This window comes from Abramis brama (genome assembly GCF_963993115.1).
Source record: "Abramis brama genome assembly, chromosome: 21".
In the NCBI taxonomy this organism is placed as follows: domain Eukaryota; kingdom Metazoa; phylum Chordata; class Actinopteri; order Cypriniformes; family Leuciscidae; genus Abramis; species Abramis brama.
In genome coordinates, this window is record NC_139983.1 from 16,865,680 (window position 1) to 16,891,150 (window position 25,471).

The 25,471-nt window shown below is 39.9% G+C and overlaps 1 protein-coding gene across 1 annotated transcript in view; it reads right to left on the bottom strand.

Moving 5' to 3' along the window:
* The window catches only part of ryr2b (ryanodine receptor 2b (cardiac)), a 74,111-nt gene that overhangs the window by 34,047 nt on the left and 14,593 nt on the right, over positions 1-25,471 (bottom strand). Inside the window, exons 25-58 of the mRNA XM_084096300.1 lie at positions 25,164-25,311; positions 24,462-24,670; positions 24,114-24,288; positions 23,773-23,981; positions 22,918-23,240; positions 22,666-22,780; positions 22,376-22,536; positions 22,108-22,267; positions 21,724-21,810; positions 20,960-21,186; positions 14,027-14,852; positions 13,096-13,296; positions 12,383-12,488; positions 12,137-12,277; positions 11,738-12,014; positions 10,687-10,801; positions 10,383-10,515; positions 10,166-10,269; positions 9,932-10,067; positions 9,664-9,841; positions 9,470-9,578; positions 9,160-9,280; positions 8,714-8,883; positions 7,466-7,689; positions 7,094-7,184; positions 6,848-6,988; positions 6,514-6,677; positions 6,249-6,327; positions 5,172-5,261; positions 4,897-5,034; positions 1,937-2,014; positions 1,512-1,587; positions 261-384; positions 52-167 (exon numbers count right to left, since the gene is read on the bottom strand). Coding sequence (XP_083952426.1) covers positions 52-167; positions 261-384; positions 1,512-1,587; positions 1,937-2,014; positions 4,897-5,034; positions 5,172-5,261; positions 6,249-6,327; positions 6,514-6,677; positions 6,848-6,988; positions 7,094-7,184; positions 7,466-7,689; positions 8,714-8,883; positions 9,160-9,280; positions 9,470-9,578; positions 9,664-9,841; positions 9,932-10,067; positions 10,166-10,269; positions 10,383-10,515; positions 10,687-10,801; positions 11,738-12,014; positions 12,137-12,277; positions 12,383-12,488; positions 13,096-13,296; positions 14,027-14,852; positions 20,960-21,186; positions 21,724-21,810; positions 22,108-22,267; positions 22,376-22,536; positions 22,666-22,780; positions 22,918-23,240; positions 23,773-23,981; positions 24,114-24,288; positions 24,462-24,670; positions 25,164-25,311 — 5,752 coding nt within the window. The remainder of the gene's footprint in view (positions 1-51; positions 168-260; positions 385-1,511; positions 1,588-1,936; positions 2,015-4,896; positions 5,035-5,171; positions 5,262-6,248; positions 6,328-6,513; positions 6,678-6,847; positions 6,989-7,093; positions 7,185-7,465; positions 7,690-8,713; positions 8,884-9,159; positions 9,281-9,469; positions 9,579-9,663; positions 9,842-9,931; positions 10,068-10,165; positions 10,270-10,382; positions 10,516-10,686; positions 10,802-11,737; positions 12,015-12,136; positions 12,278-12,382; positions 12,489-13,095; positions 13,297-14,026; positions 14,853-20,959; positions 21,187-21,723; positions 21,811-22,107; positions 22,268-22,375; positions 22,537-22,665; positions 22,781-22,917; positions 23,241-23,772; positions 23,982-24,113; positions 24,289-24,461; positions 24,671-25,163; positions 25,312-25,471) is intronic.

The window sequence follows — 25,471 nt, forward strand, 5'->3', positions numbered from 1 at the left end:
GTGTGGGTGGGTGGGTGGGTGTGTGTGTGTGTGTGTGTGTGTGTGTCTAACCCAGCTCTAGTAGCTGCTCCTGGGCTTGCTCAGTGAGACAGAGGGCTTGTTGGAGCAGGCCATAAGCGAAGCGGCTTGCAATCGCTGGGGAATCAGCATCTGACACCTTTTTGTTCCTGTGCAGTGAGAATCCAGTCAGTGAAAATGAAATGGACACTTCAAAGGCATCATGCTCATTCTAGTATCCAGTAGCAGGAAGGCACCCTTACCTCCTCACTGAGTACCCATTGATTTGGAAGAACTTGAGAACATCTTGAGCTTTTTCTCGGACTCGGTTCTTGTCTTTAACACTCAGAGCATCATAAGGTACAAGCAGAGGGTGACTGCCCCCTCCTGGACAAAAAAAGCATCAGAATTAAGAGCCACAAAGGATTTTAGTCCTGCCAATTTGGCTTTGAGACAGTTGCCATTCTTAAGAGTTAATAAATACAATACATTTTAATTAATTAAACTGCTGACAGTTATTAAATTAATTCCTACACGTAGCTTGTCCAAAGGCACTGCTTTAGTAATTAGTGCATATTATTACACAGCTGTCTAAAATATATGACTATGATTGGTTGTTCTAGAACAAATAGTTGTGTATAATGACTGCTAACCAGTTTATTTAAACACACACTCTACTAGTTTCACGTCTCCATTTTATTCCATTGTCTCTTTCTTCTTACATAACAAAGCAGTGTTTAATGTGCATTTATTTATTTAATGTGTAAAACTCTGTAATTGTTTTATATTTAATATTCTTTAATAAGCAGGATAGTGTCAACAATCAACTGGTCAGTGTAGCTAAATAAACCCGTTCAGGGTGCCGCTGGTGATTATTTTGCAACTAGCTCACTCTACATTATTCTTTACTTAGTGAAAAGTAGATAAAATATTGAAGAACATGAGTACAAAAAGCGATATCAAAGGTTAAGAATTGCATTAGAAATACATTAAATATCTATCTTTATGTTTTTGAGAGTCTCTAATGTTCACCAAGGCTATATTTATTTGATCAAAATAAAGTGAAAATAGTAATTTTGTGAATTTTCAGCATCATTACTTCAGTGTCACATGATCCTTCTGAAATCATTCTAATATGCTGATTTGATGCTAAAAAAAAACATTTCTTATTATTATTATTAAAAACAGTTGTGCTGCTTAATATTTTTGTGAAACCATAATACATAATTTTTTTAGGATTCGTTGATTAATAGAAAGTTAAAAAGTACAGCATTTATTTCAAATAGAAATCTTTTGTAACATTATAAATGAATTTGTCAATTAAATGCATCCATGCTGAATAAAAGTATTAATTTCTTAAAAAGACATATACCTGTACAGTGTACATTCACACCTCTTCACCTCAGCATTGCTATTTCACAGTGACTTTTTCCTCTGTAAGACGCAGGTGGCTGCAGAAACCCTAATTTAATTTACTGTATCATCTCTCACAGCAGCCCATCTGTAACACACACCTTTACTCTCCAGTTCCTGCCGTTTCCTGGCTGCCCAGATGTGATGATAATTCTCAGCCAACCGCTCTGCCATAGCCTCCAACACCAGATTGAAAGAACAGTTATTTTTAATCCTGTTAATGAACAGAGCCGGCTGGCAGTGTGTGTGTGTGTGTGTGTGTGTGTGTGTGTGTGTGTGTGTGTGTGTGTGTGTGTGTGTGTTTTCCCGTAATGTTCAATGTGTTCATATCTGTGTTTTAGCATTTCAGTCGCACACTATTGTGCATTTTCCCCTGAAATGCTGTTCCCCTGACATAGTGTGCGACTGAAATGCTAAAACACAGAACATTACGGGAACACACACACACACACACACACACACACACACACACGTTATTCAAATAAAAGATGATTTATATTGTGTGGAATTCATTGAGGCTGCTTACATACTGATCCCAGGTAAGAGTGACACTGCTCGTGTCCACAGGCTTTGGACTGAACGTGGAGGCTCCTTCAAAAGACAGCTATTAAAAGACAAAACACATGTTCTTCATAGAAACACAATGCATGTATCTGGTTTGATTATTAGCATTTGTCAAACCCAAGCAGAATCTATTTTGAATGCATCCCATGTTCTCTGAATAAGCAATGTCTTGTAAAAGCCTAAAAGCTGTTAATCCAGTCTTGGCGAGCACATACTATTCTGAATCCCAATCACTGAATCCAAGTGTGTAATACAAAATAGCCGTCAGTTCAATGCAAAAAGAATTCGCCTTGGTGAATGGTGGTCGTGGGGGGAAAATGCACAATAGTGTGCGACTGAAATGCTAAAACACAGATATGAACACACTGAACATTACGGGAAAAAAGAATTACACAAATGAAAACAATCATGTAATAATAATAATAATTATTCATAATATTATTTTAAAAACAATATTTTCATATTGTATGAATTACATTTTGTTCAATAAAAGACAAAAAAGAAAGAAAACCTGACCTCCCCCCTCAATTATTATTATTAAAAATGAACAGTGCTGTGCTTTACTCTGAAACATGCAGCGCTTCAGTCTTTATATTTATATAATTATATCATAACCATTGCGATTTGATGATCGCACTAAGCTAGATCACATTCTCACAACCATACATTGCCAAAATTCATAAATAAGTTTCCAGGAATCTAGCGAATAACACAGTTTCAACACAGATTTTATTTATATTTGGCGCACTGAACCCTGGCTAACATGCTAAGGGTGTCCCGCAGATGGCGCTGCTGTAAAGAAGCAATCCTTTTCGATTTACACAATTCACATGGGTCATACTTACCGAAAATACAGAAATCCGTGTATTGGAAAGATTTTGTAAGCTTGTTTAAGCTTTTTATTAACATTTTATTTTTTCTAGTGCTCCAAACATGGACCAGCACTATTAAGATGCACATATTTCATCATATCTTATTCAAATGAAATGTTTTTATATATATATATATATATATATATATATATATATATTAGGGGTGGAGCCGAACCCGAATACGGTATTCGGAAAGGCACAAATAATGTGTTTTTTACGAATACTTATTTCGAACAAATACTTAAAAAAATATTTGTATTCGGGAACAAGAAAAACTTTATATCAAAAAGCTGCGTTTCCTCCGGCTGTAAATCCACTTGTTGATAAGAAAGGAGGAAATGACACGGAAATATTTTGGAGTAGGCTAATGTCACGTTGCCATAAGGGGTCGTTCACATAGCGCGTTTTTTGCGCGTGCAGATTTCAAATGTAGGCGCGCGACAGCGCGCTTATAATAATAGAAGCGAACGGCGCGCTCGTTTTTCCAGGCGCCTATGTTGGTTGCATAGCAACGACAGACGCGGTGCGAACTGCGCTCTTCATGATGACGAGGAAGTATCAGCAAAGAATTAATTGATTTCTAGCCCTTGCATTAGCTTTAGATATATTTATGGAGATGAGAAATGAAATAAAAAGCCGTCATCATGTCATTAATATCAGTCCATCAGAAAAGCTGTTCTAGGCTTATTCTTGGCTGGATAACTCTTAGCAGGTTTAAAAAGCCCTTTTAAAATTAAATATGAATGCAGTTTTGGATTAAATAAAAGTACAGCCAAGTCAAATAAAACACGTTTTATCTCCTGTATTTGGTAACACTACAATAAGATACCATTCATTAATATTACTTAATGCGCATCTAACATCAACACATTGAGGGAACAATATATTTGTACAACATTAATTAATGTTTGTGAATGTTATTTAATAAAAACACTTGATTGGTCATGTTTGTTCACTTCAGTCATTGTGCATTAAATAATGTTATCATAAATAATGTTAACTTTTGATTTTAAAAATGTATTTTTAAATGAACCCCAAGGAGAATAATTGTGACAGTAGGCCTATATAAATATTGTTTATTGTTAGGTCATTTTATCTAATGTTATCTAACAAATTGAATCTTATTGTAAAGTGTTTTTAATACTACAGTTTCCATCTTTGTAACCGTGATATACACTTTAATATATGTAAATTTAATCTAAATTAAGCTTTGGTACCGAAATTGGTACCGAGAACCGTGGATTTTCACTGGTATTGGTACCGAATACTGAAATTTTGGTACCGTGACAACACCAGTAGCTCTGTTAGCTCGGTAATTTAGAGGCTGTTGACAGAGTAACGTTAACGTTGGTAATGGCTGTTATGTTATTTTCTTTTCAATGACGTTCCTTGTTACATGTTCATTGCTGGATTTAAGGAAAAACATCAACCAATATTGCATATCCATTATTATAATGGATATAATTAAAGAATACTTACACTATAACGTAAATTAGAAGTGTAACGCAAAAAAAATGGATTTTTACACCTATTTTGAATTTTACTCGAATACAAATACAAATACAAATACAAATACTTTTCCCCCCTCAACAAATACAAATACAGATACAAATACCGGCTGCTTTGCACACCCCTAATATATATATATATATATATATATATATATATATATTTAAAGTTCTAGTAAAGTTCTAGATTTGTAGTTCTAGACTTCAAAGGTGAAAGTGAAATGCAAACGCTGAATATTATGCGAACCTGCAATAATTAAATGTTAAATAATAAAATATACTTTATGTATTTAATCTCACTTTAATAACCAATGTCTTTTCTGCTGATATTTGATGATCCATTTCAACCATACTAATAAGCAAAAATGACCTTAGTTATAAATCACATTTGAACTTTCTTCTCCTGAGGCCTATTCTTCTGCAATCCAGAATAGCAGCACAGCTGAAAGGTTTGTTTGAGGTTCGTGTACAGGTGTGAATTTGCATTTCCTTCAGCCTGAGGCTAATTCATTTCATCAACTATTCCCAACACTGTCTATTACCTTGCCAGACTGCGAGATCCTCCTAGCTGGGTTGTGAAAGCCTTGTGACTCTCCCTCATTGGTCCTCTCAATAGTCCAGCCCAAGAACAGCATGCATTTCACCGTCTCTTTAATGACCCCTCGATAACCTTCTTTATCCTAAAATACAGAGAAACCTCAATGTGAGAAAATAAACTGCATGTTGCCTGTTTAAATTTATTTGAAAAATACTGAATATCTGGTGGTGTTGTTTGTAACGTGTGTGCATGCATTGTGTATGAGGGAGGGTGAACTACCTTCTCAGATAGAGCTCTGTAAGGTTTTAGGAGTGGATGAACTTTAGCACTCTCAGAAAGCTGTTCTCCATGAACCCAACCGTTACCAAACTGGAAAAGAACCATCAAACACAAATGGCTTTAAAACTACAGATTAGTGTTGTCAAAGTACCGGTACTTCGGTACCAAGTTGGTACTGAAAATGTGACGATACCAGCATTTTTGTAGTACCGGGTATATTCGGTAATCGGTACCCACTTATAGGCAGCTGCTTTAAGTCGCTTCCGTGTTTTTAACTAAGCGCGGGGCTCCAGACTAACTTTTTTACTTGGAGCACTGTCAGTGTCTGCAGCCGATATATACCACGATATATATAGTGTCTGTGTATATTAAACTGCAAAAAGACTATTTAAATATTAACCCTGCATGTTCTGCTTGTCTCTGTGTGAATGAATGGCGCAGACGTGCAGTTTCATTTACCTCACACACACACACACTGAAGCACGAGTGATGCTCGCGCTGTTTTCAGTCTCTGCTGCCTCACGATATGATGACATGATAAAATTCATCTCCAGAGCCACTCTGAGAGTCACTTCATGAGCATTTTACCGTTTAATTTGAGAAAAAAACTATCATCATATGATATCATACACACACAGAAACTCGGTTACAAAATAAACACACACAAAATAAAAGTTTGGATTAACTTGAAGAAATTGACAGAAATAATTATATTAGGCTACTGTACAGTAGATTTAGCTACGTCTCCATGGGATTTTTTTTATAAGCAATATTTACGTTTAAACAGCATGTAGCCTTTAATGCTTTTATTTACTTATGATTACCGTCATAAATAAAGTAATTGAATTGAATTTAATATTTTTTTCAAATAGTTAAATAAAATAGAAAAATAGTTCCAACAGATTTTGCTGTGGTACCGAAATTGGTACCGAGAACCGTAAAATTTTAATGGTATCGGTACCGACTACTGGAATTTTGGTATTGTGACATCCCTACTACAGATTTCCCAAAGTTTTCACTATATTAATGGCTATTATCATCAAGTAAATTCCTGTAATAAGTAAAGAAACTTATTACCTTGTCCATTGACCATTTCTCATGTGCATGTTCAGCATATTTGTTCACCACAAACTCGAGCCTCTCTGGGATTGTCACACTATAAATGCATGAAAAAACTAGATTATTATTCATCACATATCAAATAAACGCAATACACTTTTCAGAAATGGATAAAGTGAACTTCTAAAATCAGTGCTCATGGTCAATTAGATCAAGCTCAAGCGTGTTTATTTGCCCTGGTTAGGCATGTGTCATGGCCCTTTTAAGTCAATAAAAGTCTTACTTTGAGGTGTCCAGGGGTCGAGGACAAAAACGTCTCTCTGAATCCATCGCTAAGTGTCTCGCTTGTCCGCCGGTGCAGCTCGGGTCAAGGTGGTCGGGAGGAATCGCCCCAGCAACTGCACTGAGACAACCGAGGGCCAGTTTGAACAGGTCTGCATCGTAACACTGCGGAAGTTTGAAAAATTAACATTTTAACTGTAAAATTCAAATGTTAGAACCGACATTCTATCCATAAGACACTACTTAGGAGCAATGAATTGTATGGTCACATGGTTCGTGGCATATTTGTAATATAAACCGAGTGCAATGAAAGAGTGTTTTCTGTCTTTTCTCACTTTTTTGGCAAGAGCACTGAATATACCCCAAAACAGCCTCCTGGTCAGACGAAGTTCTTCCTCTGAGGCGGAGCCATAGCCACCCCATCCATCATTTAAACAGTAGTACTTCCTGCTCTGCTCATAATGATTGGTCAACAGCTGGGAGAGGAAGTGACCACAGTGATAAGTAGAATTATGAATACCTGATTTGTCTTTAAATATTTTTTGATTGAATGCTTTGTTTTTTATGTTTTCTCTTTAGACCTTAAGTGGCATCTTGGAGTTTTCTGACAGTTGAGGGACGTCATACACAAGATTACGTAGTAGAAATTGCAGCATGGAGGGATTCAGTTTTCTGTGAGAATGAAGTTGCACACATGCAGTTGAAAATTAGAATGAATTATAAATATACAAACCCATAAAATATAAAATTGCTTTTACAGTAAATGACAGATCTCAAAGTCAGTCCTACAAGAGCAAGAACAGGCAGACAAAGATACAGTGACTCCACATTTAATGGCCTATTATTTGCAGAAATCCTTAAAACAGTCACTCTTGTAATTGTGTCAATCGTATTAATGACTTTTACTAAATAATAAGATCAACAGAAAAAGAAACAATGTCTAACATCCTCACCTGCACACTGCCAGCAGACAGTCCTGTATGGCATCTCTCTGGGCCTTGGTCAGTCCGCTAGCTTTAGAGAGGCTGTAGACACCCTCCAGAAGCCCATCAACCAGCCTGGTCCATAGAGATGAGGAGTCACACAGGAGAGAGGAATACTTACTCAGCAGTGGCAGCATGGCCACACATATGTATCGATTGAGGGCCAGGGCCATGTCTGTTCCACCTAACCCCATCTGCAGAGAAAAATATATATTATATATATATATATATATAAAAATGAAACAAAATTAATACTTTTATTAATTCCATTTTTTTTTTTACCAAAAATGTGTATTTCTAACAAATGGTGTTCTTTTGAACTTTCTGTTCATCAAGAGTCCTGAAGCAAAGTGCATCACTGTTTCCACAAAAATAATAATATTAAGCAGCACAGCTGTTTTTAACATTGATTATAATAAAAATGTTTCTTTAGCATTAAATCAGCATTTCTGAAGGATCATGTGACAGTGAAGACTGCTAAAAATTCAGCAAATTATAAATTACAATTTTAAATATTTTTTTTTAATATATGCATATATTTTTTATATATATTAAAAGAGAAACGTTTTTTAAATTTTAAATTCAATTTTAAATTCACAATATTAGTGTTTTACTGCATTTTTGATTAAATAAATGCAGCCTGGGTAACTTCATTCAAAACCATTCAAATCTTTTGAACGGTAGTGTATATATGCACAACAACACTTGGGGTGAATTTCATCAATTACTATGTTGCAAATGTATTCATGGATTACAATGTTACTTAAATTACGAGACTTAAATTTCAATTAACGTTTTCTTGTCTATGTATGTTGAGTTCTGTGTATTGTCAGTGTCTTCAGTTTTGCAATTACCAGACACACACGCCAAAGGTATGGCCTGTTTTAGGGGTGGTTGAACTTTATATGATATTTTCTTTTTCTGCTGCATTCAGGCAGAGCTGTTGAAACATGTAGAACAGACAGAGCTGCTTGAATATGTAGAATTAAGCCTGTAAGACCCCATTAACCTTTATTTTGGCGTACATTGCAGGGTTCAAGCCTTAATTAGGGGAGTCAGAACTCCCAAATGTAAGATTTTCAGTAAATAAACGCATTCAATTTCAGGTTTGTTCCTCACAAAAAACTTTGACTTCAAAAGACTTGAATACAGCACATGAGTTCATGGGATGATAATATGGGTTTAAAACAACAATGACAATATTCAAATTCAAGTTACGTTATCCATGTTAACAGCCGCTTGCAGGTCCGGCAGGAAACCATACTCCAGTAAATGTAGCAAGAACTGCTGGTCCTGAACTCCGTAGACTCGGTCCAAAAACAGCACCATGGCTGCTTTGTGATCCGGACAAAAGATCCGAGACATGTCTGGCTCGATCACTACATCATCTGAGTATAACAAGCACAAAATATTTTCCACCACCAATTAATCACATTTAGACTTCAAATAACTGACTACATAACTTTGCCAGCAACTCCAACCTAAATATGCTTAGTTTATTTAAAAACGGAGCTCAGGCTCTCTCATTACACTGACCCCAGTTTTTAACAATCAAATAGATTTAGAAAGATAAATCAATAGTCTTGAAAAGAATGATTTCACATCGTGAGTGTATATTTTACTTAAGTTTGCAAGTCAACAAACACCAACACACCCACACGCACCTGTGTTTATAATTGGTAAACTAAAAGGAATATTTATGATGCCCTCCAGATCCTCTCTGGGAACGAGAGACCTCAAGATTGCCCTGAATCGGATGGCCTCACCTTTCCCCGCTTCTATGAGCTGCAAGGCCACATACGCACACAACAGAGACAACCATTAGCAAACCTTGAAGAACCTTTCAAAGCTTTAATGAAAACTGACATGGCCTTAAAAAGTAGATAAAACCAATTAGCCCTTTACAACTCATTCCTTCAAACACATCATGAGGCTCTTATCTAACTTTCCCTGCGGGTTTCCCGAAACACTTACATGTGTTTCAGGGGCGCAGCGACCCAACAGATCGATCAGAGCAGAGTAGAAGGTCATTATGGCGTGTCCCATGTGGATAACATCATCATCTTCATCACCAAGCGTGTCACTAAGAGTGCAGGTCAGAATGGGACACGGCTATGAGCGAGAATGAGAAAAACAAAGACCGAATAAAACTGAAACGCAACACTCACAGAGTCCGGTTGGAACTGTGTGCACTGATTCCATCCTGCTGGTGGGAAATTTTGATGGCTTCCTCCATGGTTGCTAGAAGACCATTTCCCCCCTCCCCTCGAAGAGCGGGGCCAAAGCACTCAGGTCGGCGAATCAGAAGCCTCACCACCACATAGGCGTTCTCCTCCACACTCTCACCTGTATGAGGAGAACAAGTAATCAAAACCAGCCGGAGGCGTTCAATTAGGTGTCACCAGGTCAGGATTCCAGATTAAAACTAATCATTACCATTGCAAAATACTGCAAAGCGCAGGAAGTCCAGGTAACGTTCTCCCTCTACAGGATTCCATCCAATATCAGGGTATCCTTTGGAGACCAGCAGAGCACAACTACACAAACCACAACCTCCCAAATACTGTACAACCTGTACGAACACATTCAGAAAGACCAGACCAGTTCAATATCACCAAAAGTCAGAAGGGATGTAGAAGAGAGAAAAAGCAATCTGTCAGTGAGACTTACTTTCTCCAGATCCGCCTCTGTGAGAGCAAGTGCCAGCTCGTTGTTGTCCATGACAGAAGCGGCCGCCACATCCAGAGGAGTTGATCCTCTCATTGAAGGAGACGCTGATAAGAAAAAAAAAATAAAAAATTCACATTTACTTTGTCTACTTCCGTAAAAATGTTCAAGTTGAAGGTTATTTATGGGTTAAACCAGATCAGTATCAGTATGAACATACCAAGTCCAACATTGCTGTTGTCCAGCAGGTAGCTGAGATGATCAAACATGGCTTTCTGGTTATGGCGACTGATTCGACAGAAATAACACAGGAAACGACAGCAGTGTGCAACCATCTTAGGGAACATGATTTCCTTAATGAGGCAAGAGAATCAGAGTTATCAAAGGACCCCACTGGAGTGAATAAAGTAAAACATTCAACTTAATCGAATGATTAGGTTCAATTATGCAACTGACATCTGACTACTGAACAATAATGAACACATAAGCTGATAATCACTGAAAGTAATTGTTAGTACGATTACCTTGGATTCTCTAGCACCAAGGACGTTCACCATAACTTCCATGACGGTTTCATGCATCCCCAGAGCTCTCATCAGATTAGGATGCTGGTAGAAAACTTTATTGTTCATGATGTCACTACACAAGAGAAAACTTCTCAAATAAAGGATAAACTGGCTTGGACATTGCAGTCCATAAAAAACAGGGGGGATGAAAACTGCATGATAGGATGTGTTAAAATTAATTATATTGGCTGAAATGTTTCATGGGTATCAAGTTTAGTGCCTGATTAGAAATGCAAAAAAAAATTATAAAAATTATATTTATATATAATTATATTATATTATATTATGTGTGTGTGTGTGTGTGTGTGTATGTGTAGTTGTGCTTAATCATGAAAACACACTACCGTTCATAGTTTGGGGTTGGTAAGATTTCTTTAATGTTTTTTTAAAAAGTCTCTAGGTCTGCTCACCTAGACTGCATTTATTTGATTTAAAAAAAACAATTAATGTTTGATGTTTTAATGTATTTTAAAACGTAATTTATTCCTGTGGTGACCAAGCTTAATTAGCAAGCATTATTTCAGTCTTCAATGTCACATGATCCCTCAGAAATCTTTCTAATATGCTGATTTGGTGTTCCAGAGACACTTTTATTATCAATGGTAAAAAACAGTTGAGCTGCTTAGAATTTTTGTGGAAACTGTGAAAAAAACAGGATTGTTTGATTTATTTGAAAAAGAAATTAACATAGAAACATTGCTTAACTTAATGCATCCTTGATGAATAAAATGTATTCCTATCAAAATAAATCTTGATCCCAAACCTTTGAACGGTGGTGTATGTTAATGTCTTTTAAATCACATATTATATTGCCATAGTTAAAACGGTCAACTTATACATTTCTGTTTCCTTTGGGTTTTATAATAATTACCAAGAAGGTTGCAACTCTCATGCTATTTGAAAAGGTGACAATTATAGAGTGAAACATTTGGCGCTGCTTAATGCCTAGTGTTTTGCTTACTATTTAAAAAAATACATTACTATTTTAAAAACAGCCATCGTCTCTCACCCCAGTCCTCTAATCATAAGTTCCTCTTCTTCTTTGCCCATCCTGGCTGTGAGCAATGAACGAATGCATGCTAGAGCCCACTGTAGGTTAAGAGCGTCTTCCACAGATGCCTGGCTGATACAGTAAGCCTTCTGTAGTGGAGCAGACATCTGGCCATCCAGCCCAGCATACTGTTGTAGCAGCAGGCTGAAAACAGCACGCACCAGATCGGGGTCTTCAATCGTCCCCTCTTGGGCCCAGTGCATCATGGTCTCTGATATCAGCTGCTGCAGAGAGACTAGAACGAGAGAGGTCTGTTTTTAGCTTAGAATCACTGTACCTGTACAGTTTTACAAGTAATAGAATCAAGAGGCTATATTAACACAAATCATAACAAAAGAGACTGGTAGTGTTTCTGACCCGGTTTGTTCACAATCTCCTCAGGCAGGCCAGACATTCTCCTCTTTAAATGAATTATTTTATCCACTAGGCCTTGGAGGTGATTCCTGATTGACAGGTCATCTTCATTCTCATTCTCTGAATCACTGTCTATCTTAATTCCTGAATTAAACAGAAAAAAAATGACATGAGAATAAATGCTTCACGTATGAGAGGTCATGATGCCAGCTGATGACAAAACAATTATGGCATTGGTGGGTCACCTACCACAGTGGGTCATTAGATCCTGATGGAATTCCCACATCAAATCTTGGATGTCCTCTGGGCACGGACAATCCTGACACTCCTCGCGGAAGCTCAACATCGTGTTCATCTGAACGGAGAAAAAAAAACTTGTTAGGAACAGCTGAATCTGCATGAAATGAAAATTCACCCCATTTTTTAAAATGCATGTTATAGATTTTATTGTGATCGATTCATCGTTTCATTTTTTTGAGGTTGGACCTCATAATTTTCATATGCTGAATTTCTCCAGTCATTTTGTCTGTTTAAACCCGTGCCTTTCTTACAACTGACTGAAAGCTTGCCTTCAGATCTGCCTCCATCCAATAAACAACTAATGGATAGAACCATGTTCCCACCCTAAATCTTTTCCTTTTCTTCAAAAATCCATTTCACTCAGATGCAAAAGAAAAGATCTGTCGCTACTTGCATTACAACATGACTTTAAAGGGATAATTCATAAAAAAATAAAACTAACTAAAGTAACTCAACCTTATGACGTTCCAAACCTGTATGACTTTCTTCTGCGCAACACAAAATAAAATATCCTAAAAAAAAAAACTTTCATTTTATGGGACATTTTCCAAAATATCTTAATTTGTGTTCCTCAGAAGTAAGTCAGTCATACAGGTTTGGAATGACAAGAATGTGAGTAGATGATGTATGGCATCTAATCCAGTTATCCTATGACCTCTGACCTGTTCCTGAGGGGGGGAACGGAACTCTTTAGTTTTGCGCGCAGTGAGGGCAGCAGACATGTTGAGCGCATCCATAACTTCATTGTACCGGAAGCGCTGGTTGTCTTGGAGGCGACCAACAAAGTCACCTGAGAATGACATCACAGCTTCTACTCTGTGACGCACCTGGCAGTCACACAAGTACTTTAGAAGGTGGCATACCTGATGACGAGAAAGAAAACGAATATATAACTTTATTCCAAAAGTTTGGAATATTTAAGGTTTTTTTTATGTTTTTGAAAGAAGTCTCTGATACTGGCCAAGGCTTAATTTATTTGATTAAAAAATAGAGTACAAATTTTAATATTGTGAAATATCATTACAATTTAAATAGCTTTCTATTTGAATACATTTTAAAATGTAATTTATTCCTGTGATGGCAAAGCTGAATTTTTAGCATCATTACTCCAGTCTTCAGTGTCACATGATCCTTCAGATCATGCTGATTTGGTGCTCAAAAAATATTTCTTATTATTATCAGTGTTCAAAACAGTTTTTGCTGTGGAAACCATGACATACCTTTCAAAAGTTTAAGGTAAGTAAAATGAAAAAAAGAAGAAATTAAATGAATACTTTTATTCAGCAAGGACACAATAAATTGGTTCTTTTGGACTTTGTTGATCAGAGAATCCAAAAAAAAAAAAAATGCACCATGGTTTCTACAAAAATATCAAACAGCAAAATCTGTTTTCCTTTAAATTTCTTATAATATTTCGCAATATTCAAGTTTTTACTGTATTTTTGATCAAATAAGTGTAGCCTTGGTGAGCATAAGAGCCTTCTTTCAAAAATATAAGACAAACTCTATTGTAAACTTTTGACCGGATAATGTATGATAATGACAACATTTTCATTTTTGGGTGAATGACCTATTTAAATGATTTGTGCCAACCTGTAATTTGACAGCTTCTGGAAGCTTCATCTGAAGAAGACTTTGCCGAGAGACATTATTCTCCCAATCTCTACCCTCTATTTCCTGTCTTTCTCCATCACTCTCTTCAAGTTCATCCATCTCCTCTGTTTTACATGTTCCTCTCATGTATCTGACTGGCAGGATGAGACTAAACACGGCCTCCAGATCTGTCCCCTGATACACACCCATCATCAGGAGTGTGTGAAGTAAACTGAGCAGAGGAACCAGCAGGAGCTCTATGCTGCCCCCTGCAGGATCCCTCACACCCTGCCCAACTGCTGTCACTGCCTCCTTCAGCATTGCAATGACAACAGCCTTTAACACATCCAATGGGAACTCTGGGCTGGGCAAATTACTCCACAAAGCCCCATCGTTATCTCCTTCCATCACATCTATTTTATAAGCTCTAATGAAGCAAGGTGATGTGAAGCGCATTCTCGGCCGCAAGGAAGTGCTGAAGTCACTTCCTGGGAATCTTTGTACTTTCCTGTCATTTCTGAAAAGCGTAATAGACTGCGTGGCATCCGTTATGGGCACAATGTATTCATGGTTCATTGCCTGCCTGGCACTGGCATGGGCAGCGAGGTGGGTGTTGATGAGGAGGTTGTAGTAACTTCTCCGCAGGTGACCTGGCATTCTAGAGCACTGCAAGGCGAACAAGAGTTGTGATTGGTCCACATGGCTGCAGAGGGCGTGGCTTACATGTGTGTTTCCATGAGCTGAAAGGGCTGAGTAGAGGCGAAGGGTGTGGTCATGGAACTTCAGGAGATCACGCAGTTCGGACAGTTCCAGAATGTCCACACACCTGAAAGAGGGAGAAGTAATAATCATGCAACTAGAAAAAAAAAAAAAAAAATTACTTTATAGTTTGTTTTTTCACTTTAGTTTTTTTTAACAAAAGTGTTTTTATAGAACTGCATTTTTAAATGGCAGATTTTAGGGTGGGAAAAAGCTGTACATTTTCAGATTAAAAAAATAAATGCAGATCATACAAAACAGGCCAAAGGTCAAGCAGGGAAAAATAGAGGTTATCAGAAAGAAAAGAAAAAAAAATCTACTTAAAAAACAAATTCTACAAAATATGCCACAAACCAATTACATTTAGATAATTGTCATGTTAAAAATTTAAATGTACCAAATTGAAATTCAAACCTATAAAATATGCCACAAAAACAGTTTTGTTAATTGTCGGTCACATTCACATTCAGTTTAGTTTGTCTCTGTTTAATTTTCATGGACTCTTACCCTTTGTCCCAATGTCCATCCTAAATAGTATGTGAGATTAGAATAAGTGCATCCCAAGCATAGTATGTTGAAAAGAGTATGTCAAAAGTCCCCAGATGGTCTACTATTTCCGGTAGATTTTCGAAGTGTGGATCCGTGCACACTCTAAAGGCTAATATTGCCCACAACCCATTGCGCTTAGGAGGAGGATTCAGTTCAGAACTACAAACACGAGTAAAATGTATTAAAAAACTACAAAACATGGCGGATATGCGCGAGAGATGAGAGGTTTAGATAAAGGTTTGAGTGACTAATAATCAAAGTATAACCTGATAAAAAATATTTATTTAATGTTATCCGTGTTATATTCACCTTCACTAGCCCGTCTCCTGAACCTCCTCCTCAGTCATGTTACAGCGCAAGGCCTTGCCTTTCTAGAGGGGGGGTCACATTCATATTCAGAATAGTTTGTCTTGGTTTCATTTTCATGGAATCTTAAGTTTGCTTATGGCTTCCTGTTTCCTTTGTTCTCATTTTCTAGCCACTTGTTTGTAACCATAGTTATTGATTTAACGATCACACCTGTTTGTATTCTGTTCATTATCCCTGTGAAGTCTCTCAGTTTGGTTCATTCATTTGTCTGGTATTATTTGTGCTACACACTCTGTTTTGTGGACTCTTGCTTTTGTATGTACCTGAGTGGTTCCCTTTCAAGGGAACTCGCGTTGCGTCGAGTTTGACGCTATGGGAACGCTTTGCGTGATGACGTCTTGAAGCACATGTAAAATCAGTCCAATGGTGTGGCGGAACGTCAGAGGCGGGTGACGTCACGTACCAGGAAGCTATAAAAGCCGGCCCGAAACAGAAAACGAAAGCTTTCTGAGTCTTCAGTTGCGTTCTGTGTGAAATCTGTCTGTATATTTGGTGTTGTCTGTCTATATCATATATATATATATTCAGTATGGCGAGCGAGCAGCAGTTTAGAGTGTGTGTCCATCCCTGCCCGCGTTATTTAACGGGAGGTGATAGGCAGGACGTTCGTTCGAAAAGTAAGCTCGACGAACGCTTCCTGCCATCTCGTGCGCAGCCCCAGCGCAGGAGCCTGCCGTTTTTCCCCGATCTCCACACCGAGGTGTCGAGATCGTGGGCGAAACCAGTGTCATATCGAGTGTATACTGCACAAACATCACACTATTCATCCATTCACAATTATAAAGAGCATGGTTATGGGGAGATGCCGAAGGTGGAAGAGACGCTCGCGAGCTATCTCTCTCCAGCAACGGCATCTTCTCTGAAGGCTCCTGCACTTCCATCCAAGCCAGTAAAAGTTACTTCTTCCCTGGTTCATAAAGCTTATGCCGCCGCCGGTCAAGCTGCAGCGTGTTTACATACAATGTCCATAATGCAGGCTTACCAGGCTGAGTTATTGGGTGATTTTGAGGAGGGCGGGGGTATTAGTGCTGATACGGTGTCTGAACTGCTTAGAGCCACGGATTTGTCTCTCAGGGCCACCAAGGAGACGGCTAAATCCATCGGCCGCTCTATGGCAGCCCTGGTGGCCACTGAGAGGCATCTGTGGCTCAACTTAAGTAACATAAAGGACAAAGAAAAACATGTTCTTTTAGATGCACCAGTATCCACGCAAGGGTTATTTGGAGACGCAGTTAATAGTGCTGTAGCGAAGTCACAAGAAGCTTCAAAACAGGCAGCTGCACTTCAGAAACTTCTCCCCCGCCGTTCTTTCTATGAGGCTGCTGAGCGGGAGCAGCCTCACTCCTCTAAAAAGAGCGCTGAGCACCGCGCCACTCAGAAACAGAGCGTTTCCTCCCGTGCTCCCCCACAAAAATCACGGGGACACGGAGGGCGCTCTCAAACCCAGCAGTCTTCGAGGGGTAAAACGGATCTGCGGACCGTTATTACCGCCAAGAAGGCTGCTGGGAAAAAGTCCTGATGTCTGAGGGCTCAGGACAAATGAGGGTAGTCCCCCCGAAGCAGAGCGGTTAACACCTCTTTTCACGGTGCCCGTCTCTCTTCGGTGCCCTCAGGGGACCGTTCTGCCAACCCTGCCGCCTCCGGCGTTACAGGGCGCAGCGGTCTCCGGCGAGCACATATCTCAAGGTCCACCCGGAAACGTAGTGGCCTCGGGATGCCCGCCCCCTCTGAGGAGGGTGCTAGAGCAGTCTGTTTGGTCGTTCCCTGCCGGTGCGCCGTTACAGGGCGACGAACCGACTGCTCAACAGCAGGAGAAAAATACGGTGCCGTCTCTCTTCGGTGCCCTCAGGGGACCGTTCTGCCAACCCTGCCGCCTCCGGTGTTACAGGGCGCAGCGGTCTCCGGCGAGCACATATCTCAAGGTCCACCCGGAAACGTAGTGGCCTCGGGATGCCCGCCCCCTCTGAGGAGGGTGCTAGAGCAGTCTGTTTGGTCGTTCCCTGCCGGTGCGCCGTTACAGGGCGACGAACCGACTACTCAACAGCAACAAAATCCAGAAACCAGTCTCGAGAGACTGGTACCTCTAGTAGAATCTTTGACAGCGTGGAAGCTACTGTCAAATGTTTCTCGTTGGGTCCTGCAGACCGTGGAAAAAGGGTATTAGATACAATTCTGGTAACGCCCACCGCGGTTTATGGGGGTCCTGCCCACAATGGTGGGCCCCGAGCAGGTTCTGGTTATGGAACAGGAAGTAAACACTCTGTTAGAGAAAGGGGCCATAGAATATGTACCTCCCTCCAACAGGGAAACCGGGTTTTACAGCCGGTACTTCATAGTTCCAAAGTAGGACGGGGGATTGCGTCCCATTTTAGGTCTTCGAGTTGTCATGCAGCTCAAGTTCAAAATGTTAACATTGAGACAATCGTGCCACAGATTAGTCCGAGGACTGGTTTGTCACGATAGACCTCAAGGATGCATATTTCCATCCGTCCGTGTCATTGGAAGTTCCTGAGGTTTGCTTTCGGGGGCAAAGCATACCAATATCGAGTTCTTCCATTCGGCCTGGCTTTATCACCCCGCACTTTCACCAAATGCGTGGATGCAGCTCTGGCGCCTCTGCGCCTCCGGGGTATTCGCATCACGAACTACATCGACGATTGGTTGATTTTAGCTCAGTCGCATTAGATGGCGGTTCAACATCGAGATGTTGTTCTCGCCCATATGAAAGAGTTGGGGTTACGGCTGAACGCCAAGAAGAGTGTGCTTCTCTATTTTAGAGGACCACTTTTTTAGGCGTGGTTTGGGATTCAGTGTCGATGCAGGCGCGCCTGTCATCGCCACGCTTCGATCCTGGCAGCTGTGAGAAGTGTAAAGCTAGGCCAGCTACTCACTGTCAAACAGTTCCAGAGACTGTTGGGTCTCATGGCAGCAGCTTCCAACAGGATACCTTTTGGACTGCTGCACATGAGGCCCCTGCAGTGGTGGCTCAGGACCAGAGGGTTTTTCCCCGAGGGGCAACCCATTTCGCACAATCAAGGTCACGCGGTGATGCCTACATGCCTTGGTTATGTGGAAGAAACCTTGGTTCCTGTCCCAGGGCCCAGTGCTGGGAGCTCCTTGTCGTCGCAAACTGCTAACGACGGATGCTTCCCTCACGGGTTGGGGAGCGATCCTGAGGGTCGCTCATCTCAAGGTCTGTGGGAAGACCATCATCGTTCCTGGCATTCTATAGCCTAGAGATGTTAGCTGTCTTCCGGGCTCTGAGGAGCTTTATCACAGGTCTCAGGGGACACCATGTGTAGTACATACGGACAACACGTCGGTAGTCGCCTATATCAAGGGGGTTTGCGCTGGCACGCCATATCCTCTTGTGGTCCCAGGGGAAGTTGCTGTCACTCAAGGCAGCCTACATCCCCGGGGTCCAGAATATAGGAGCAGACACTCTGTCGAGACAGGGGCCGAGGCCCGGGGAATGGTGGCTCCACCCCCGAGGTGGTGGAGCTGATATGGAAATTATAAGTGGATCTGTTTGCGTCTCGAGAGACGTCTCACTGTCCACTTTGGTTCTCCCTCACGCATCCAGCTCCTCTGGGACTGGATGCTATGGTACAGACGTGGCCGAGGCTACGTCTGTACGCCTTTCCCCCAGTTGCTCTGCTCCCGGGAGTTCTGGAAAGAGTTCGCAGGGACCGGGTTTGCCTGCTTCTTATAGCCCCGCGCTGGCCGGGCAGAGTATGGTTTCCCGATCTTGTGTCCCTCCTCGACGGGCCTCCTCTGGAGCTACCCGTCAGGAGGGACCTTCTGTCCCAAGCAGGGGGCTCGATTTTTCACCCCCGACCAGAACTGTGGAACCTGTGGGCTTGGCCTCTGAGGGGGCCCAGCTCATAGAGTCAGGTCTCTCAACTGAGGTTGTTGAGACCATTCTACAGTCCAGAGCTCCCTCCACGAGGAAACTTTATGCCCTGAACTGGAGAGTATTCACCTCTTTGTGTAGTGACCGTCGGTTGGATCCAGTCAACTGCCCAATTGGTACAGTTCTGGAGTTCCTGCAGGACCGGTTCACTGCAGGTCTGACCCCGTCCACTTTAAAGGTTTATGTGGCGGCCGTAGGTGCTTACCACAGTCCTTTGGGTGGAATGTCTGTGGGGAAAGACCCCTTTGGTATCTCGTTTCCCTCGTGGCACTTGGAGGTCCTCCTCCCTTTCGAAATCGGACCAGGAGGCGATTAATTTGCTTTGCCCTGTTTGGGCGTTAGACGCGTATGTCCACAGAGCTGCCCTGTGGCGTAAAAGTGACATTTGCTCCCCTAACAAGGGAGGTCCAGTGTCTAAGCAAAGGATGAGCAGTGGGTGGTTGAGACTATCTCACTTGCTTATGAGGCGGCTGGACAGCCTTCTCCTGTAGGCTGTCCGGTCGCACTCTACGAGGAGTATGGCGGCCTCTAAGGCCCTTATATCAGGAGTTTCGTTACAGGACGTTTGTGATGCGGCAGGCTGGTCCTCACCGCACACTTTCGTCAGGTTCTACTCTCTGGATCTAGACTCTGCTCCAGGGTCTCATGTTTTGTCTTCCTAGTGCTGCTCACCAGATTTCACACAGGACAGACATTTGTAGCTATGGAGGCGTTGGTATAGACGTTCCCATAGCGTCAAACTCGACGCAACGCGAGTTCCCTTGAAAGGGAACGCCTCGGTTACGACTGTAACCTCGGTTCCCTGAAGAGGGAACGAGCGTTGCGTCACCTTGCCATATCTCCTTCATGCCTGTCAACACGACTTCAGACTTTACGAAGCTTTCGTTTTCTGTTTCGGGCCGGCTTTTATAGCTTCCTGGTACGTGACGTCACCCGCCTCTGACGTTCCGCCACACCATTGGACTGATTTTACATGTGCTTCAAGACGTCATCACGCAAAGCGTTCCCATAGCGTCAAACTCGACGCAACGCTCGTTCCCTCTTCAGGGAACCGAGGTTACAGTCGTAACCGAGGCGATTCTGTGTAATAAATTTAATTCATTTAATTCATCTTCATTGGAAACTTAAGACTAAACTAATTTGAGATGGTTGAAAGTTTTAATTTAGACAATTCAAACTAATATGCCACAAAATAGTTAAATGTCACATCTAAAATTCTAATTGACAAAATTCTAATCTTTTTAGTAATATTTCTAGCTCTATAGATAAAAATGGCACAATTTTTTTTTTTTTTTAAATGTATACGTTAGCAGCAACTTGACACCTCCAAAGTGACCTCTGACCTGCTATCCTCAGGTATATACAGGGTCATGATCTGTCGGATCTGAGTGCAGCGAGCTCTCCAGCCGTTTCTCTCCTCCAGACGGGTCACTTCCACAGGCTGAGAGTGGTCGGGTACTCGGGTCCACCGCATAGGCGTTAAGTGTTGAACACACAGTCTGGGAGGGCACTGAGGTCTTGCATTTTTTCTTTCGCTCCAAAAAACTCCCGCTGATAGTGGCATCACATTCTGTGAGCAACATTACAAATATAAACTGCAGCAAATATTATAGGAAAACTATATAGATACAAAGTTATTTGATGTTTTATTTGTTAAGTGCAGATCAATAGTGAAATACTTTTTTCTGGGCATTCTGATATAATATAATATCATATAATATAATATAAATGAATAATAAAGGGAAAGAATACAAATAACTGCACAGTGACATAAAATCTAAATATATGATATCTTAATTATGATGCGAAATGCATATTTGTATATTTGTGTATGGAGCTATTAGAGTGCACAAGAAAGTCTAATTTGATATTGATCTGTACTCTTGTGCTGATTTAAGCCAAGCTCAGCCAAAATGGATGTGTTGCAGCCCATTTTAAGAAGACTGATACTGCATTCAAGGTTTTTATTTATTAATGCCAAAGGAGGCATTGCTGGCAATTGAATTCTTTTAAAGATTGCAAGGACATCCATTAGGCTGAAAGAAGCACCTTTTCACAGATTTATTTGGTCTGGCCATGGAGGACAGAACTGATGTACTGGGTGTACCTTGATACGTCCCAGCTCAAACTGGAAGACATCAGGACTGGTGGGTTTAGCAAATACAGCAGGGAAGAGCTTGGTGCCGGGTTCCACCTACAAATGGAGAAACATAGCTGAAGTCAAACTAAAATTTACACTTATATCTAAACATATGAATGGAATAAATAGTATGTAGCAAGTGCTTTTCTGCTTGTTTATGGCTCAAATCATGACTACATAGTCAAGATATGCTTGAAATTATGGTCTTTTTCCAAATGCAAGTGTAATATTTTATTGGACTGTGTATGCTAAGATTATTAGAATACACTAATGTACTTTAACCTAAAAAAATAGGTAAAATATGCAACGCTAAATAACTGCAATATCACCACTTCTGACGTTGATGTTTACCTGGAAGTATGTTGCAAGCTCCTTGCCATTAGCAGTGAATGTCAGGAGCCCTGTTGCTGTGTCAGCCAGACAGCCAATCTCCAGCCCGCTGCTGTTGCGACTGTGGGATAGACTACTGCCCTCTGCTGCACTCACCATGTAACAGCTGCTACGCTTGACACTAACAAATACACACAGAACAGCATTATATAATATTAAAGACAAGTTTATTAATATTTTGAATTAGCTTTAAAGATAAAGCATCTTTCAAATGCCCCATGAGTCCTACCTCTCATGAACTTTGCCCCACTCATCCCCAAGAGTGACTGTGACACTGCAAATGCTGTCCAGGTCAAACGTCACATCATGATGGTTGAACTTCGAAGTTACCCATCCGACCCAAATGTAAGAGGGCTCCTGACTGTAGGGGATTCTCACAGAGTAATAATACTGCAGTGAGAAAGACGAGATTAGATTATGTTATCATCCTCTAACTCAAGACTACTTGCTTGAAAGTCACAGGGTCCCATTCAGTGATCCAAAAACAAATGGATCAATAAGAAAAGGGTTATTGTCTACCGTAGTGCAGTGAACGAGGCGGTTGTCTTCATCTTTCTCGATGGCCAGCACTTCCTCCAACAAACGAGCTGATGAGTGACTAGTGTTTAACTCTGTTTTCTTCTTCAACATAAACCTGCAGCCACCAATTGATACAGGTATGTAAAGACAATTTCAGTCAATAGTTTCTCCTCCTTAGATTAATCATGTTAGTTCAATTGTGTTTGGTGTTCTAGAAGCAAAAGTGAACAAGGAGGAGTGAAGTGAACTCACCGCTGTTTGAGTCTGGATGGCTTCTCCTGACTGTGGTCCTTGTGATTATTGAGTTCATCTCTGGATCCTGCGTATCTGTGAGCTTTCATCAGTAACTCAAAGTCAGAATCTGCTTCTCCTTCCTCTGGATCTTTGAGTTGGCACACCACACCGCTGCTGTGGGGCACAGTGACCTCGCCAGGGCCGGAGAAAACCTGTGCACACTCGACTGGCATGCTCAGACGGTAAAATCCAACAGAGCTTGTGCCCCTTTCCTGCTTCCCAAAAAACCTCTGTGTTACTTTCAGACATGGGGTGTTGTCGACTGTTCCAACACGAATCACCTGGGTAGCAATTTGAACATTATAGAACATCGTATGAGACCATAAAATAATTCAGGTTGTAAAACAACTAAGAAATTTAGTTGTGGTGGTCCTGCCTTAAATAGAGGACATTTGATGAATGAAAATAATAAAAAAAATGTATATATGTGTCGGTGACATAATTTCAACATTTTATTTATATTATATATAAACATTTTTTATATATTTGTGTCCAAGACATATTTTCAACAGTTTTTATATATATATATATATATATATATATATATATATATATAAATAAAAAATAATAATAAAAAATAATGAAATGAATATATATATATATATATATATATATATATATATATATATCATTTCATTATTTTCTTTAATTAATTTACATTTATAAAATAATATATATTAATATATTAATTAAAGAAAATAATGAAATGAATTAATGAAATGAAATGATGAAATAATTAAACAATGAAATGAAAAAATGAAATGAAATAATGAAATGAATTGATTAAATTAAAAATGATGTAAATTAACTAACCTGTATGTTAGGATGGTCATCGGGTATAGGAATGAACAAGGGCTCTCTCCAACTCATCCACAAAGGTAGATCTTTGGTCATGTTCAGACCAAAGGGCTGGTATCCCTCTTGTAGGCCACAAACACCGAAGTATCTCAGTGAGTCAACCTGACGACCCAAATTTAGACGACCCACCTGGTTTATCCCTATACTACAAACAGGCAGGAAACCTAGAATTTATCAAAGAGAAGACAGCGAGAAATGTAGGTTATACAAAGCAAAAAAATACACATTTAATATATATTGTTCAAATAAATTTGATAAGTGCGTGTCAGAATGGAAAATGACCACAGAGAACATACCATCAGACATATTAAAGTCTTTTACAGCCAGTTCAGAACCATGACTGTTTAGCAATAGCTCTCCATTAAGAGTAACCATCATAGTGCATGTAGTCAGGTCCAACAAACAGCCAATTACATCCCCCCTCTTCCAGCGGCCACCCAATTGCTCTTCCCCACCATGCCACCACTGCCCCTAAAACATGCATGTGAGAGATGAACAAAAATGATATTACCCGATATCTTTTTTTTATTTTTTATTTTATGATCTTTAATTGTTCCAAAAGGCATCTCAGACTCAGTCAATATATAGTCAGTATACCATCTCAGTAAAATTTGCTTTGCCATAATAAATTATCATTGAAATACCTTAGAACCATCAAACACAAAGGCCTGTTCATCTGACCCAAGATCTACGTCAGGTTTACATCCAGGTCGTGCCCAGCCCACTCTCATCTGTCCATCAGTTACAGCCTCAAACTCAAAGTACCATTTGCCATAATGCACTGCAAAGGGCTGCTCCAGGCGGAAAATCCGAAATCTCTCTGCAGCCACAGATTTAATATTGATACTTGAGGCTATGGGAGACAAAAATAAAACAAATGTTTATGTTGATTTACTACCATTAAAAATTTTAGCTTGGTAAGATTTTTTTTCAAATGTTTTTGAAAGCAGTCTCTTATGCTCACCAAGGCTGCATTTATTTGAGCAAATAAAGTAAAATGTGATGTGATGGCAAAGATGTATTTTTAGCAGCCATTACTCTAATCTTCAGTGTCATATGATCCTTCAGAAATCATTCTAATATGCTGATTTGCTGCTTAAGAAACATTTATTATTGTCACAGTTCAAAATGGCTGTGCTGCTTAATATTAAATTAATTGATTTTTTTTTTTTTTACAAATCTTTAATGAAAAAAAGTTCAAAAGAACAACAATTGAAAAGATGTTTTGTAATAATGTAAAAGTCTTTACTGTAACTTTTGATCTATTTAATGCACCCTTGCTGAATAAAAATATTAATTTCCTTTTTTTTATCTGACTAAACTGCCAAAAAGGATAATGGTCCCACCATGTTCTTGCTCCAGCGGTTCTAGAGTATATCCAAACCCAAGAAGGGTACCCAGAGTGTCCCTCATGGCATCTCTACCAGCCTGTTTGTACTTTTCATCCAATAGGGAAAATGGCACTAGCTGGGTACTTCTCTTACACTTAACATCCTGAAACAAAGAGATAAGAGTAAAAATCTACAGTATTTCCGCATCAAATACAATGAAAGAAGGAAAATCCAAGTTGGACATATACCACTTACAAGTACTACTGTACATATGGACACATTTGGCATTTGCATTCCAATTCTCAAGATTACATTTATATTTG